We start from the raw sequence: 12,635 nt of genomic DNA, 5'->3' as shown, positions 1-12,635 counted from the left end.
ACCGTGCGCTTGGTTGTTATCGATTACGAGAGAAAGTTACGTAAGATGAGGAGCGAAGTCTGCGCCAAGTGGAAGCGCGCGTATCTCAACCACCACCCCTCACTCTAACCAAAAGATCGAGATCGTCGTCGCAACTATCAAGCATCACGAAATAAACCCCACCGACCAGGACCACCGTCGTTCATTCTACATCATCATGGCACTCCGAAATACTACTCGCAAAACTACCGCCCTCGTCCCGGCAGCGGCTCCCGTCATCGTCGAAGCGCTCCGAGCGGGTCCGCTGACGACTCAAGAACTGTGGGCTAAATGCATCAGCGACAGTGTCCAGAACGCCGGGTCAAGTCAACAAGCAGGAGAAGGAGGTAGTAGTGGGACGGACAAGTTGGGTTTGCACGAGGTGTTCAGGACGAAAAAGTGAGTCGAATCGACGTTGAAGTGGGGTGATGTCGTTTGGCTCGACGGTCAGGTTACTAACCTGGTATCTCGATCTCTCTCCTATCCTTCTCTTTCCATCGACACCGAACTTCCGACCCAACAGTGACCTCAAGAAACGAATCCTCCCCATCCTGGAAGCCAATGCCATCATTCAGCAACATCACCTCCAATACCCCCAAGCAAGGATCGTCGACCCGGCCAAGCGATCAAGCATGATCGTCGAGAAGTTGATCGCCAAGAGGCATAGGTCGGGACAGTCATCAACGCCATCGCAATCTTCATCGAGCACGGCAGCGGCATCCTCCTCCAAGACTGCCTCGACGACCGCTTCACCTTCCTCGTCCTCATCCTCGTCGACCTCGACGGATTTCGTCTGGAGCCTCAACCACAACCTACTTCCCGAATCAACTCAACACCCTTCTCTGTTCGACCCCACCCTCTCGACAACCTTGCAAGACCGACTCTCCCGGATCTCCTCTGGTACTGAATCCGTCCACTTGATCACCTCCCAGACCCGGGCCGAACGAGCCGCTTCCAAGGAACAGTACCACGAATCCAAGATCTTGCACTTGGCCCAGGTGCAAAACGTCTGGAAACGTCCGCCAGGGGTCTTGAACCCTAGGCGGTACGGCGGAGAGGCTGAGGAGTGGGTGTCGAGTGAGGAGGAGAGGCAGCATTTGAACAAGCGACGGGGGTTGAAGAGGGTCGGCAAGGAACGGAGGATGGTCAGGTTGGTTAAGATCCTGGGGGATGCTTATTTGGGCAAGGAGGGACAGGTGCCTACGTCCAGTTAGGTGCATGGCAAAGCAGGATGAGATGCAGGCGATGGAACGATTTCAGATAACGGGATTATGATGATGGGACGGACTCTGTACAACGGTATGATCATACAACATGGCAGCTTCGCATCTTCATGACCTTTTCCCTTGTCTGTCCACTTCATTCGCCTCAACCTCGACCTCTTCCGTTCCTTCACCATCAGCCTCGGCGTCGCCGGCCCCTCCTCCGACCTCATTTTTGCTCTTCCGCTTGTTCTTCTTGGCCCTGTTCAACTTTCTCCTCCGTTCCTTTTCCCACTTGATGTCCTGCTTCGAATTGCCCGGGGACAGATGTTGTTCGACCTGGTCAAGTCGGAACAGAATGGCACATGTTTAATAATGATCGAGGTTCAGCCCGTGTGCGACGGGTTGATGGACACCGAACGAGAAACCGACCTTATCTCGTAATATCTGACGGGCCAGCCGGCGATTATGCTGGAGTGAACGGGTCTCTTGACATTGGATCCTGATCCCCGTAGGAATATGTATCAGGGAAACCTACGAGTTTGCAAATAGCAGCCGTCCGGTCAGGAATGATGAAACAAGGTGAGTCACGAGGTTCGGACCGGTAATGATCGTGTAGTGCAAGAGAGGAGAGCTCACGGCATTTGAAGTCTTGTTGATCGATTGCCCTCCCGGCCCGCTTCCTATAGCGTCCGGGTCGTTCTTTTCAGATGATCTTCTGACGCAACCGAGGATCTTCTTGAAGCCAGTGTGACTCACCTCTAACAAACCGCTCTTCGAGTTCTTCTTCAGGTAGATCCGGGCTTTGACGGGTAGCTAGTTGTTTGTTCAGTTTCTTGATGGAGCTAGGCAACTTGTTCGGTTTAGGAGCGATGATGTGATTCTCTTCAGATCCTAAGGCTTCCAGGGCCGGAGATTGAACTTTTGGGTGGTCACTGTACCATCTCGAGATCGAGGTCGATGGCCGTTCACCACGGGCTTGGTACCCGACGAGATTGCACGCAAAAGGGCACTGCAGACGAGGATGAGCCAGGGCAAGTCTCAGAGATCGAGGCAGCATCCCGGAAGGTCACGGTCGAGATGACGTGAGACGACGAGCTGGTCAGTTGTGTACTAGTGTGCAAGTGAAAACGTCGTTAGTGGCTTAGTGATAGCTAGCCCAGTCTTGATCTGCGTAATCGCGGCCACCGGGGTCGGAAGCTAATACATGATTCTCCGGCTCCGGAAGCATATAAGCCGGTGCGGTGCGGTAACTTACGCATCATCACTCTCTTTGATACTCCTAGCTACGTCCACGACCAATCTGGAAGCTTGTTCCGCTCTTAGGTTCAGTCTAAATCCCTATCATCAGCATGGCTCAATTACAAAATGTCTATTACGAGAGAAAAGCGGCTACACCGAAACAATGCTATGTCTGTCGGACACCCACGACGACGGTCTTGTCGACCGTAAATACGGTCTCGTGGATTTACGTCTGTCCGAAGCATCTGGACGATCCGTGAGTCACCTGTACTCGTGTCTTGCTTGTGAGATGGTTCTGACTGGCTGATTGATAATACCGGCTGTCCCGCATCTATAGAGGATTGTAAGCTCTCCTCCAGACTGTCCATCGATCTTGCAAGATCTGACATCAAGGAGGGTATTATCGCCAGTGCGACTTTGATCCCACAACCCGAAACGCCAGCGGGCCCAAGTAAAGAAGATATAGCCAAAGTCATCGAGGAACATCGACAACGAGAAGTTCGACGGACCGAGGAATCAAAAAACAAGACCGATGATGCAGGAAAGGACGATGATGCGAAAGCAAAGGAAAAAGGAATCCCCTCGGATAAGCCTAAATCCTCTTCCAATGAAGCTCCACCTATTGGGATCCCTGATTCCTCATCCTCAGGCCCAGCTGCGGTCAAACATCGCCAGTTCGCGCTTCATCGCGGGATATTCAGCATGTTGGAACGAGAAGCCAAAGGGAGGGAACAGGGTGCCAAGGCGAAAGAAGTTGGCAAAGGTGCGTTTTTCGCTCGAGGCTCTTGTGTTGTGGTGTCTTGAAAAGATTGGGCTCGCTGATGCGGATCCGGAATACCTTATATCTCTGCACCGTAGGGTTACCACACGTGCCGAGGACTCAGTTTTGAGGTGATAGAAACACGGAGAGCTGATTGTGTATACCGAAGAATTCAGATTATCGCGGAGACGACTTGAAAGGGGACCATGTAATAGGTTGACGATACGCCGTAGTGATGAGGAACGTGTCGTCTTCGGAGTGACGAGAGGTGTGTTGTGGTAACAAGGATGTTGTAGCAAAGATATCGTAACAAAGGTGTTATACCGAAAGTAGATCATTGAGATTCATCATCGGGCTTGGCTAAGGCCCTATCCCTCATCCATTCTTCCAAATTGCTGAGAGCGCCGATACCGCCTTTTTAGGCATCCCCTTCCTCCGCACAATCCTTCGCAGCTTGTGCGTTCTCGTTAGCCAAGCGGTTCGAAACCTCACGGATGGGAGGGCGCTTCCGGTAGATCCTTGGTTTGAGACCATCTTTCGGCATCACGCCTAACCCCCTTTTTGCCACCTCTGCTTTCGCGAAGTTGTGCAGATCGCTCATCTGCATGGTAGTCATCAGTACGGCATTCGTAGACTTGCGACTGATATGTGAACGGCAGACGGGGGCTCACCATTCCGCCCCTAAATTCCTTGACACGCTTGACGCAGACGCAATAAGCGGCCTTTAGAGTCCTGAGGAATTTGCCTGCGTTCTTCATCCAGTTGCCCTCAACGATAGTTTGGTAAATCTAAGGGGCAGGGATGAGCTCCATCCAGAAGAATCCATTTCTCTCAGCTTACCGTTCTTGGCCTGAAGGAGAGTAATGGCGGGTTAGCAGCGATATAGTCGAGGGCCCAGTACGTTCCACAGATACGGAAGACTAGACAGAATGGAGGATTCCTGCTGATGGCGTTGATCCATTTCCCCCGAAGCCGTACCGACGGCACTGTCTTGGGCTTTGGATTCACTTCTCCGCCATGGTCCTGGCCTTTTCTGGCGTGCGCTTCTTGGTCGAGAAAGTCGGCCAGGTCCACATCCTGCCAGACCTTGAACATTCCAATATTCAGACTCTGGTTATGAGACACGGCCTTTTGTTCTACGCCGTCTTTGTTCATATACTCGAACAAGAGCACATCGTGGATGTCGATCGTTTTCTGGACATTCGTGTGGTTCAGTGGGACCTTCTCGGCGTACGATGTTTTCAGGATGTACTCGAGGACCTGTCGTCCAAGTGGATCTTTAGGATCTGCGGGGGTTTCAACAAGATCGCCGTGTTTGTTTTTCCCTAGAGCCGGATAACCGACACTCCCGTCGGGCACAGGAGAAGATAAGCCCACGACTCGGCTTAGAGCGGGGGGGATCCGGTTCCAAGGGATAGAGTTGTGATATACCTCGACACGATCGACCTGGCCGATCGTTGCCTGAATCCACAAAGCATTGAGGTCGGTGTATCAGACTTGAGTTGACGTGGATGTACTGGAAGTAGAGCTACAGACCTCGATGATTTGATTCATGTTTGATTCCAAGTAGGCCTCCGACGCCTCGGGATCTCTCCTGAGTTTCTTTGACAGTATCATGAGTCGCCGAATAAGCATTTGTTCCAGACCCTTGGGCAAGTGCTTCGGCGACCGGATGAGCGCAATGACGGAGTCGTGCCGACTATCAACCCATGTGGTTGGTTCAAGACCAGCCTTGACCAAGCGCTTCCAGAAGGTCTCGTGATCATCACCACCGGCCGTCAAATCGGTCTGAGCGTAGACGACGCTTCTGTCAGTCATGTCGTCAAAGGAATCGTAGAAGGAGTCATCGTTCGCATCTACTTGCGATACTGAATCTTCCGGGAAGATTTCAGGATCTTCTAATCTTCCTTCACTCATGAGCGGTTTGAGCGAGGGCCAAGATGGCAGAGATGGGAAAGAAGATGCGGGTCCGATATGTGGGGGCAAGGAAGGGGAGATCTTCCGGAAGCGGACTGCCTATAATGTAGCGTTCTTACCACGCTCTCAGAAAGGCCGTACGTGACCGGAAGCGAGACTTTTGGTGAGCCTGCCGTTCTGTACAGGTCTGATACGTAGTAGAGCAAGGTTGTCGTTCATCGCTCACAGTCGAAGTCGGTTCGGAGTGAAATGAAGATGATTCAACTTTGCAGGTCGATGCTCGCGCGCCAACGCGCCAACTGATCAACTGAATCTCTTCTGTCTGTATCGATTCACGGGAGTGGCAAAATAGGATCAATGGTCAAAGATGAGTCAGCTAGCTGCTAGCCACGCAATCATGCTATATACTAGCTATGCTAGTCATGCAAGTCAGCTGCCTCTGCAGAGCCGTCACCTAAATGGTTGCCCGTCTCCGTCTCAAGGATCAAGAACATCTATCTGTTCGAGGTACGTGATGGGAAAGCTTAATTCGACAAGGTGCAAGATGTGCATCGCGATTACGTAATATCACGTGATATAGATCCCCTTGGCCAGGAGCGGTGGATGTCACTTAGTACTTGTAGCTTGCCTCGACACTGCGATCACTACTACTACTACTACTCACTAGCCTAGCTAGTTTGCTGCTTGCTGATTGTAACCAGCGCTCGCACTCGCTCATCTATCTCGATACATAATTTGTCGCTGCGAGCGATACATCCACGCTTGCAGCAGCGTCCCGTATAGCGACATCTCACCATGCCCGTAGGCGAGATCACCAAATTGCCCATCTTGGCATTCAACGATGTCTATCGAGTCCATCAGAAGTGAGTATCCAGACTTGGTATACGTCACACAGCATATATAGACCCAATGTATTGACTAGGCCATCGAATGCTCACCTCCGATCGTCACATCGCAATCTCGATCTAGGTACAATGCGCCTGCTGGCCACGAAGCTCGTGATGCAGCGGGTAACGATCCCGAAGCCAGAACCGGCCAACCACAACAACAACAATATATCGGCGTAGGACAATTTGCCAGGACGCTATACGATGTGCGAAATAAGTGGCCTGAGAGGGAAAAGGATGTCGGAATGGGCGATCGTGGCGACGAGAGGGACGGGCTGGTTCTCTTCGCCGGTGACGTATTCAACCCGTCGGTCGAGTCCGCGATCACAAGAGGGTCGCATATGGTGCCGATTCTTAGGGAACTGAAACTAGATGCTTCTTGTGTTGGTGAGTCAAGGGCGATTTGCTACACGTCGAAGCTAAGTTTTTCCTGATACGATTTCGTCACTCGAAGGCAATCACGATTTCGATTTCGGGTATGCCTCACCCGCCACCGATGATGATGACGACCATGATCTGTCGGCTCACTCCGTCCTGGTCTTACAGTTACGCTCATCTAACGACCCTGATGAAGTCATGCGGATTCCCCTGGCTGCTCTCCAACATCATCGACGAGAAGACCGGCAAGAACCCCGAAGGCGTCCACCGATGCGTCGTGAAGGAGCGGTGTGGTGTGCGAATCGGCCTCATCGGCTTGGTAGAACAGGATTGGATTGCTACGATTCGTAAGTCAAGGTAGTAGGCTTTCAGGGAGAGGATTTCGCTGAAGGACGTTCTTGATAGCTTCATGGCCAGAGACTTTCAAGTATAGAGAGATGAAGGATGTAGCTTTGGAGCTGTCCAAGGAGTGAGTCCCTGTCGAAGGTGTACTGGCGATTCACGAGGCATCGCTATAACGGTTCGTTCCATCTTTCTAGGATGCGAGATCCGAACGGACCTTACAAGGTAGATATGATAATCGCTTTGACGCATTGTCGGTTGCCAAACGTAAGCTGGACTCGGGCGAACAAGCCGTACCGACGCTTATGCTCAGAATATCTTCACGGGCTCTTGCAGGATATCAGACTCGCCAACGAGCTAGCTGCGACTGTAGGCCAGGAAAATAAGAACGAACATGGAGTGGATTGCCTTATTGGCGGTCACGATCAGTGAGTCAACCTCGATATATCTTAATCAACCTCGATACCTCTTTCGGACCGGAGTTTGAGTACCCGACTTTGCAGCATGTACTATATCGGTAAAGGAGCACAGGAATGGGAAGGGTTCCGCGGAGATCCCAAGATTCGAGGCGTACAGGAAGACAAGGGAGTTTGTCTCATAAAAAGCGGCACTGATTTCCGAGGTGAGCAGGTTATGCGAGGGTTCGGAGGATATCAATCGCTGAACTTGTTGGCAACCATCCTTTCTACTGCATCTAGATTTGTCAGAGGCCGTCTTCGAGCTTGAGGACACCCCGGCTGGTAGCATCAGAACCAAGGTCGTCAAGAGCTTGTCAGGGAAACACCACGAAATCACGCCAGCTACACCCACAGCGCCCGAGATCGACAATCTCGTCAAATCCTTGCTGTCCACAGTCTCGGATACTTTATCGAAACCGGTCTGTTTCAGCTTGACACCGTTCGACGTGAGGAGCGAGAAGGTACGGACGGAGGAGACGGCCATCGGGAACTGGGTTGCGGATATCCTGATGCACGCGTATGCGGAGAGATTGGAAGAGGCGGGCAAGGAGGAGAATGGCGATTCGTCGGCGAAAGGGAACGAGGCGGATGCGGTCATCATTTGCGGAGGGACTTTCCGTGGAGACAGCTTGTATCCGGCAGGTAAGTGCTGTTGATCTGTACGCATTTGGATTCGCTCACTTATCTGTCCGCGTCATGTTTAGGTAAAATTACGCTCGGAGATATCCTAGAAATCTTGCCGTTCGACGATCCCGTTGTTTGTCTGGAGGTCAGTGTTGCTGGCTGCTTTGGGTTCTACGCTGCTTTGCTGATATGTCGAGACAGCTCGATGGTAAAGGTGTACACGATGTATTGGAATGTGCCCTAAGCAAATGGCCGGCACAAGAAGGGTGAGACAGGCGGATCACAATCCCATCGATGGCGGTGCATGCTAAACCCCGAAAGCCTGCAGGCGCTTCCCTGTAGTATCGGGTTTGCGAGTTACCTGGGATCACATGAGGCCACCGAATGACCGAATCATCAGCATCCACCTGACTGAACCAAGTCTGCCCCTGGAAGACGAGGACGGCGATGGCCAGATCGACAATCCTGAAGGGCTAGGTTTTATCCAGACCGATGACGGTACAAGGATCGAGGTCAAGCAGAGCAAGCCGAAACAGGGAGAGGAGATCAAGAAGGCCGAAGGAGGCAGGATTTACAAGATTATCACCAGAAACTACATGGCCGAGGGATACGATGGATTCCAGGATCTCAAGAACCGCAAGTTCATCATCGATGATGACAACGGTCAAATCATGTCGTCGGTAGTCCGATCTTTCTTGCTCGGTGAGACCTCTTCACTTCTTGGTCTTTATCAGACGCTCAAACTGATGTCCTGGACGGCTATTCAGGTTCCAGCTACATTTTTAGGCACAAGCAGCTGCGGGACGAGCATCACAAGCACATGTCGGCGCACAGCGACGAGGTGCTTGACAGGCACAGAGCTCGGTTCGAGAAATCCCACCAGGATCTCAGTCAATCGCCCGAGGGATCTCCGGTCGTTGGCCAAATGTCGAGTGCATGGAGTAGCGGCTGTATCTCGAACGGTGGGACGAACAGGCGGCATGTCATCGACCACGACGCTAGGGATATCAGAGATGCCTTGCATATTGCGAGAAGGGAGCACATGTCCGAGATGGACGCGTTGGTAAGTCGGTTGCGATACATCAAATTTCGCTTTTGTTTGTCTTATCATGGCTACTTATCTTGTGTAGGACGGTAAATCGCTACGGAACTTGACCTGCACGAATTGTGGGACGGAAGTCCCGCATGACGCCCAGCCAGGCAAACAGCCCACATCGCCCGTCTCGCCTCCCATGAAAGCGTCATTCCTCGTCGGTGATCATAACAGGGAAGAAGTCAGGACCATGGATGACGACATTGCGATCGTCTCGCCGTTGATAGATGGTCGACTGAGGGACATCTCTGCGCACAAAGACGAAGAGTGAATTCCAATGCCATGGAACACTGTGCTTAATCGCATCCCTCCTATGGAGATCAACACGCATCAAAGGTGGTATCGGCACCCACCTTGAAGTCCAAATTATTGACCTGACGATTATAAGACCTGTAACTTTGTGAAAGGTTCGGTTTTCGGCTTGCATCGTGATCCTGTACGCTATAACCATGCATGTCGCATGTCGAACCCTAGCTAACGGGATTAATGACGCGTGAAGCGGCGCGATCGCGAGGACCGCTCCGGAACTCCTGCCTATTATTATTGCCTATGCACAGGAGTTCACGCGCGGACCGTTTTACCCCCGTTGAGAGGAGTTCTAAACGGGCTAGTTTAGACGCGCCATTTGTTAGGGGATAAATCTCTAAACGGGGGGGTACACGCGGTCAATTTAACGCCCGTTCAATGCCTGTTCGCGTTGCTGTGCAGACCGGTCTCAACCGCACACCAAACGGGCTTTGAACACGGTCTTATTGTTCTCGATTATTTGTATCCGCACCCCCGTACGCGTCGCCCCCCCCCTCTCGTACTCGACCGAGAAGCTCGAATCGACTTACAACTTACTACATACTACTCGAAATCGTTATTTGTCTATAAAACATCAAACAAAGTCTTTACGAACCTCTTACTAGTCCATACGAACCCCCTTACGACCCCCTTAATGTTACTATCTTTTTTTACGACCTCTCAAGATGCCTGCCGCCGTAAGTTCTCGATGTTGTTGTTTTGGGCTTCTCGGAAGGTGTTATCGAGACTGAACAATCCCCGTTTGATGTTCGTTTCTGTCTATAGCCTAAGACTACCATCAAGGACCTCGTGAGCCTATCAGATCGTTCTGTTTGACTGCTTACTGATCGTGATTCACGGACACACCCATCTTGACAGTTCAACACCCGTTCGACCCCCTACGAGAAGCCTGCCGACCTCGCTGCCGCCATGACCCGGTTCGACAAGAGCCTAAGTGTTAGTGTAGGCAGTTGTAGTCGCCGACTAGGGTAGTCGCCGTATAATAGTCGCTGTTTTTAGTCGGCGACTACTAGTCGTCCGTCTAAAATTAGTCGCCGACCAGGGGCTTGACGACCACGACTACGTCTAATATGCCAAGGCTCAATCCAGTGCCGACTAGTCACGCTTAGTCGTCTAATCGTCATGTCAAGGAAGACCCCTCTTGTTCTTTCTCTGCATCCGGCCAGTGGCCGTCAACAGATACAGACAGCTTAAGAAACGACGTCTATATGCTTAGGGTGTCATGTTGTCCGTCAATGTCGTTTCAGACTGAGCGTTCTAGTTTGAACGCGTGAGAAGGTTCGACCGTTTAATTTATTTTGCTTCCGCAACAACAACAATTCGACTCGTCATCTATCGAAAGACTAGACATGCACCCTAGTCGAACTACCTTTGAACACGTCTTGCTTCATACAACCTTTCACAAAGTTCTAGAACGTAGACACCTACTTCTAGACGTATGGAGTAACTGTCAAAACCAACCACGCGAGGTTTTCGGACACGATGGAACCTTCGAGTAGCGCCGCCGCGTCCGGTTCCAGGTCGGGCCTCCCTTCGACGCCTACCAGAAAGTCCGGTGGGTGGTCGTCCGTACAAGGCTCCCCCTCAACGTCAAGGGGAACGAAGAGGTCGCGTACGGGTTTGAATACGGATCGTGTGACTAGGTCGCACGCCGTATCCGAGAGTGACGAAGAGGAAGACGAGGAGGAGGAAGAGGAGGATGTGGAAGGTGAGTCGAGCGTGTCGTGTTTAGACGTCTACATGCCCGTCTTGTATCTGAAATTCGAACGTCTTCGATCTCTTGAATATACATAGACTCCCCGAGTAAAGGAAAGGGGACGAATAAGAAAGGGCCAACAACCCTTGAAAAACAAGAAAAGGCTTTGTCTCAAGGTGAGCCGATTAGACGTCCAGAATCACTTCGCGACTAGTCGATTGTACTTGAACACGCCTTTTGCTAAACTGTTTGACGCTTTATCGTACTCGCAGCCAAACAACAATTAAGAGGGGTCGCTAAGCCCGACGCATCGGCTCCCCGCGAGGAACACCAGAATTTCCTCGATAAATGGTGCGAGGTCTGGTTCGACAAGGGCAAGGCGAATAATACCAATAAACGGTATCTTCGACCTACCCTTGCTACGTCGAATGAGCTCCGGGAGAAGAGCAAGGAGGCGGGGTCGATTTGGTGGACGTGGCGGTGCAAGTGAGTGTGTCCAGACGTCTAAATGTATTAGACGTCTAACCACATTAGACGTTCACAACTATTGATTGTTACTGACTTGCTCTGCGTGTCGTTCAGATATTGCCGCACCTATTATATTTTGAAATCGGTCGAGTTGGCCGGCTCGGGTTCCAGTTTGGAATACCACGCCGGTCGCTGCAAGTCCAATCCGGCCAACGTCGACAATGGTACTGGTCTGTTGCAGACCACTATCGAGTCGACAACGACTTTGGGCCCGGCGGTCCGTGAATTGGAGACGAGGCATGCAATCGTCGCCTGGATCGCCAGGAACAACCACTCGTTCAGCGTAGTGGATCAGCCCGGTGTAAGTTATTTTGATCGCTAATCATGTTTTGCACGTTCAAATTTGCTGACGACTAGACGTCTACTTTTTGTACGTTTAGTTCAAGGAGATGTTTGGTCGCTCCTATCCCGCGTTGAAGGCGGTCCTCCCGTCCAGAAAAACGGTCGCCAGCGACCTCTTAAAGGTTCACAAAGTGAACGAGAAGAGGCTGCTCGGCCACTTCAAGGCTCACGATGGGGCCTTCCATATTGCCGTCGACGGTTGGACAAGCCGTCGCAACAAATCGTTCCTCGGCGTTCATTGCCATTGGAACGTGATTGAAGGGAGTGAGATCACGCCAAGGTCGATGTTGATCGACTTTATCGAGTAAGTCAAAACACTCAAAATTTAGACGTCTAGTATTTTACTGACGATCACGAACAATAATAGCGCGAACGCTCCGCACACGGGTGAATACCTCGCCCAACTAATGACGATTTCCCTGACCGCTTGGGGAATTCAAGACCAGGTCCTCTCCGTGATCTGTGACAACGCATCCGCCAACGACGTGATGGTGAAGAAGTTGTCTGAGCACGAGTGGAAGAGGTTTGGTGAGACGGGTCGTGTGCGATGTTTCGCGCACGTTTTGAATCTGGTGGTCGGGGTTAGTAGAATTAAGTTTATGGTTTTTAGACGTCTAACTTTTCTGGACGTCTAATTTTGAACGCGCAAAGCTGACCTGCCGTTTTACTTGCAGGCGATCATCGAAGGGGCCACCGGCACAAAATGGTCGGAGGATAAGTGGGAACAGATCGTCCCAGATTTCGACGTCGAGGTCGCCGAGAACGACCCGTCTTTGGTCAAGGAGTTGGAGGAGTTCATCGATTCGGACGAGCCCAACGAGAACGACTTTGTCGTTGATCAA

At 51.6% G+C, this 12,635-nt stretch overlaps 6 protein-coding genes across 6 annotated transcripts; 4 read left to right on the top strand and 2 right to left on the bottom strand.

Moving 5' to 3' along the window:
• Positions 1–168: 168 nt before the first annotated feature.
• HD553DRAFT_352582 (uncharacterized protein) lies at positions 169–1,341 on the top strand. Its single transcript, XM_046183705.1, has 2 exons — positions 169–417; positions 542–1,341. Exons 1-2 carry the CDS (start codon positions 197–199, stop codon positions 1,230–1,232), a joined length of 912 nt encoding a protein of 303 aa, XP_046033581.1. The 5' UTR covers positions 169–196; the 3' UTR covers positions 1,233–1,341.
• Positions 1,342–2,329, bottom strand: HD553DRAFT_318479 (RF-1 domain-containing protein). The gene is made up of 4 exons (XM_046180883.1): positions 1,980–2,329; positions 1,860–1,903; positions 1,653–1,754; positions 1,342–1,559 (listed from the first exon to the last, which is right to left on the bottom strand). Exons 1-4 carry the CDS (start codon positions 2,278–2,280, stop codon positions 1,350–1,352), a joined length of 657 nt encoding a protein of 218 aa, XP_046033580.1. The 5' UTR covers positions 2,281–2,329; the 3' UTR covers positions 1,342–1,349.
• Positions 2,330–2,572: 243 nt separating this feature from the next.
• On the top strand, positions 2,573–3,530 carry HD553DRAFT_363025 (VPS4-associated protein 1; the record flags this gene model as incomplete). Its single annotated transcript, XM_046184014.1, has 4 exons — positions 2,573–2,718; positions 2,800–2,805; positions 2,873–3,225; positions 3,321–3,530. The coding sequence occupies 4 exons, from the start codon at positions 2,573–2,575 to the stop codon at positions 3,350–3,352; spliced, it is 537 nt and encodes a 178-aa protein (XP_046033579.1). The 3' UTR covers positions 3,353–3,530.
• Positions 3,531–3,640: 110 nt separating this feature from the next.
• On the bottom strand, positions 3,641–5,040 carry HD553DRAFT_345519 (uncharacterized protein; the record flags this gene model as incomplete). Its single annotated transcript, XM_046183100.1, has 4 exons — positions 3,641–3,823; positions 3,894–4,010; positions 4,063–4,683; positions 4,759–5,040. 4 exons carry the CDS (start codon positions 5,038–5,040, stop codon positions 3,641–3,643), a joined length of 1,203 nt encoding a protein of 400 aa, XP_046033578.1.
• A 774-nt stretch (positions 5,041–5,814) lies between these two features.
• On the top strand, positions 5,815–9,475 carry HD553DRAFT_318475 (Metallo-dependent phosphatase-like protein). Its single transcript, XM_046180882.1, has 14 exons — positions 5,815–6,002; positions 6,109–6,413; positions 6,481–6,502; positions 6,573–6,751; positions 6,810–6,873; positions 6,944–7,013; positions 7,083–7,174; positions 7,250–7,368; positions 7,445–7,846; positions 7,909–7,973; positions 8,030–8,094; positions 8,157–8,530; positions 8,596–8,891; positions 8,959–9,475. Exons 1-14 carry the CDS (start codon positions 5,935–5,937, stop codon positions 9,190–9,192), a joined length of 2,355 nt encoding a protein of 784 aa, XP_046033577.1. The 5' UTR covers positions 5,815–5,934; the 3' UTR covers positions 9,193–9,475.
• Positions 9,476–12,200: 2,725 nt separating this feature from the next.
• Positions 12,201–12,428, top strand: HD553DRAFT_276950 (uncharacterized protein; the record flags this gene model as incomplete). Its single annotated transcript, XM_046177976.1, has 1 exon — positions 12,201–12,428. One exon carries the CDS (start codon positions 12,201–12,203, stop codon positions 12,426–12,428), a length of 228 nt encoding a protein of 75 aa, XP_046033576.1.
• Positions 12,429–12,635: the final 207 nt, after the last annotated feature.

Source organism: Filobasidium floriforme (genome assembly GCF_021052385.1).
Source record: "Filobasidium floriforme strain CBS 6241 chromosome Unknown HD553scaffold_24, whole genome shotgun sequence".
Classification (NCBI taxonomy): Eukaryota; Fungi; Basidiomycota; class Tremellomycetes; order Filobasidiales; family Filobasidiaceae; genus Filobasidium; species Filobasidium floriforme.
Note: the sequence above shows the minus strand (reverse complement) of the source record. Positions and strands in the feature narration are given on the sequence as shown.

Bases quoted from the DNA above. Each gene is read 5' to 3' on its own strand.
- HD553DRAFT_352582 (XM_046183705.1), top strand. From the start codon at position 197: ATGGCACTCCGAAATACTACTCGCAAAACTACCGCCCTCGTCCCGGCA. The intron at 418-541 runs GTGAGTCGAATC...CCGACCCAACAG, and splicing joins GAGGTGTTCAGGACGAAAAA to TGACCTCAAGAAACGAATCC.
- HD553DRAFT_318479 (XM_046180883.1), bottom strand. From the start codon at position 2,280: ATGCTGCCTCGATCTCTGAGACTTGCCCTGGCTCATCCTCGTCTGCAG. The intron at 1,755-1,859 runs GTGAGCTCTCCT...GCAAACTCGTAG, and splicing joins TCAACAAGACTTCAAATGCC to GTTTCCCTGATACATATTCC. The intron at 1,560-1,652 runs GTCGGTTTCTCG...CGACTTGACCAG, and splicing joins GTCAGATATTACGAGATAAG to GTCGAACAACATCTGTCCCC.
- HD553DRAFT_318475 (XM_046180882.1), top strand. From the start codon at position 5,935: ATGCCCGTAGGCGAGATCACCAAATTGCCCATCTTGGCATTCAACGAT. The intron at 6,003-6,108 runs GTGAGTATCCAG...ATCTCGATCTAG, and splicing joins GTCTATCGAGTCCATCAGAA to GTACAATGCGCCTGCTGGCC. The intron at 7,369-7,444 runs GTGAGCAGGTTA...TACTGCATCTAG, and splicing joins AAGCGGCACTGATTTCCGAG to ATTTGTCAGAGGCCGTCTTC.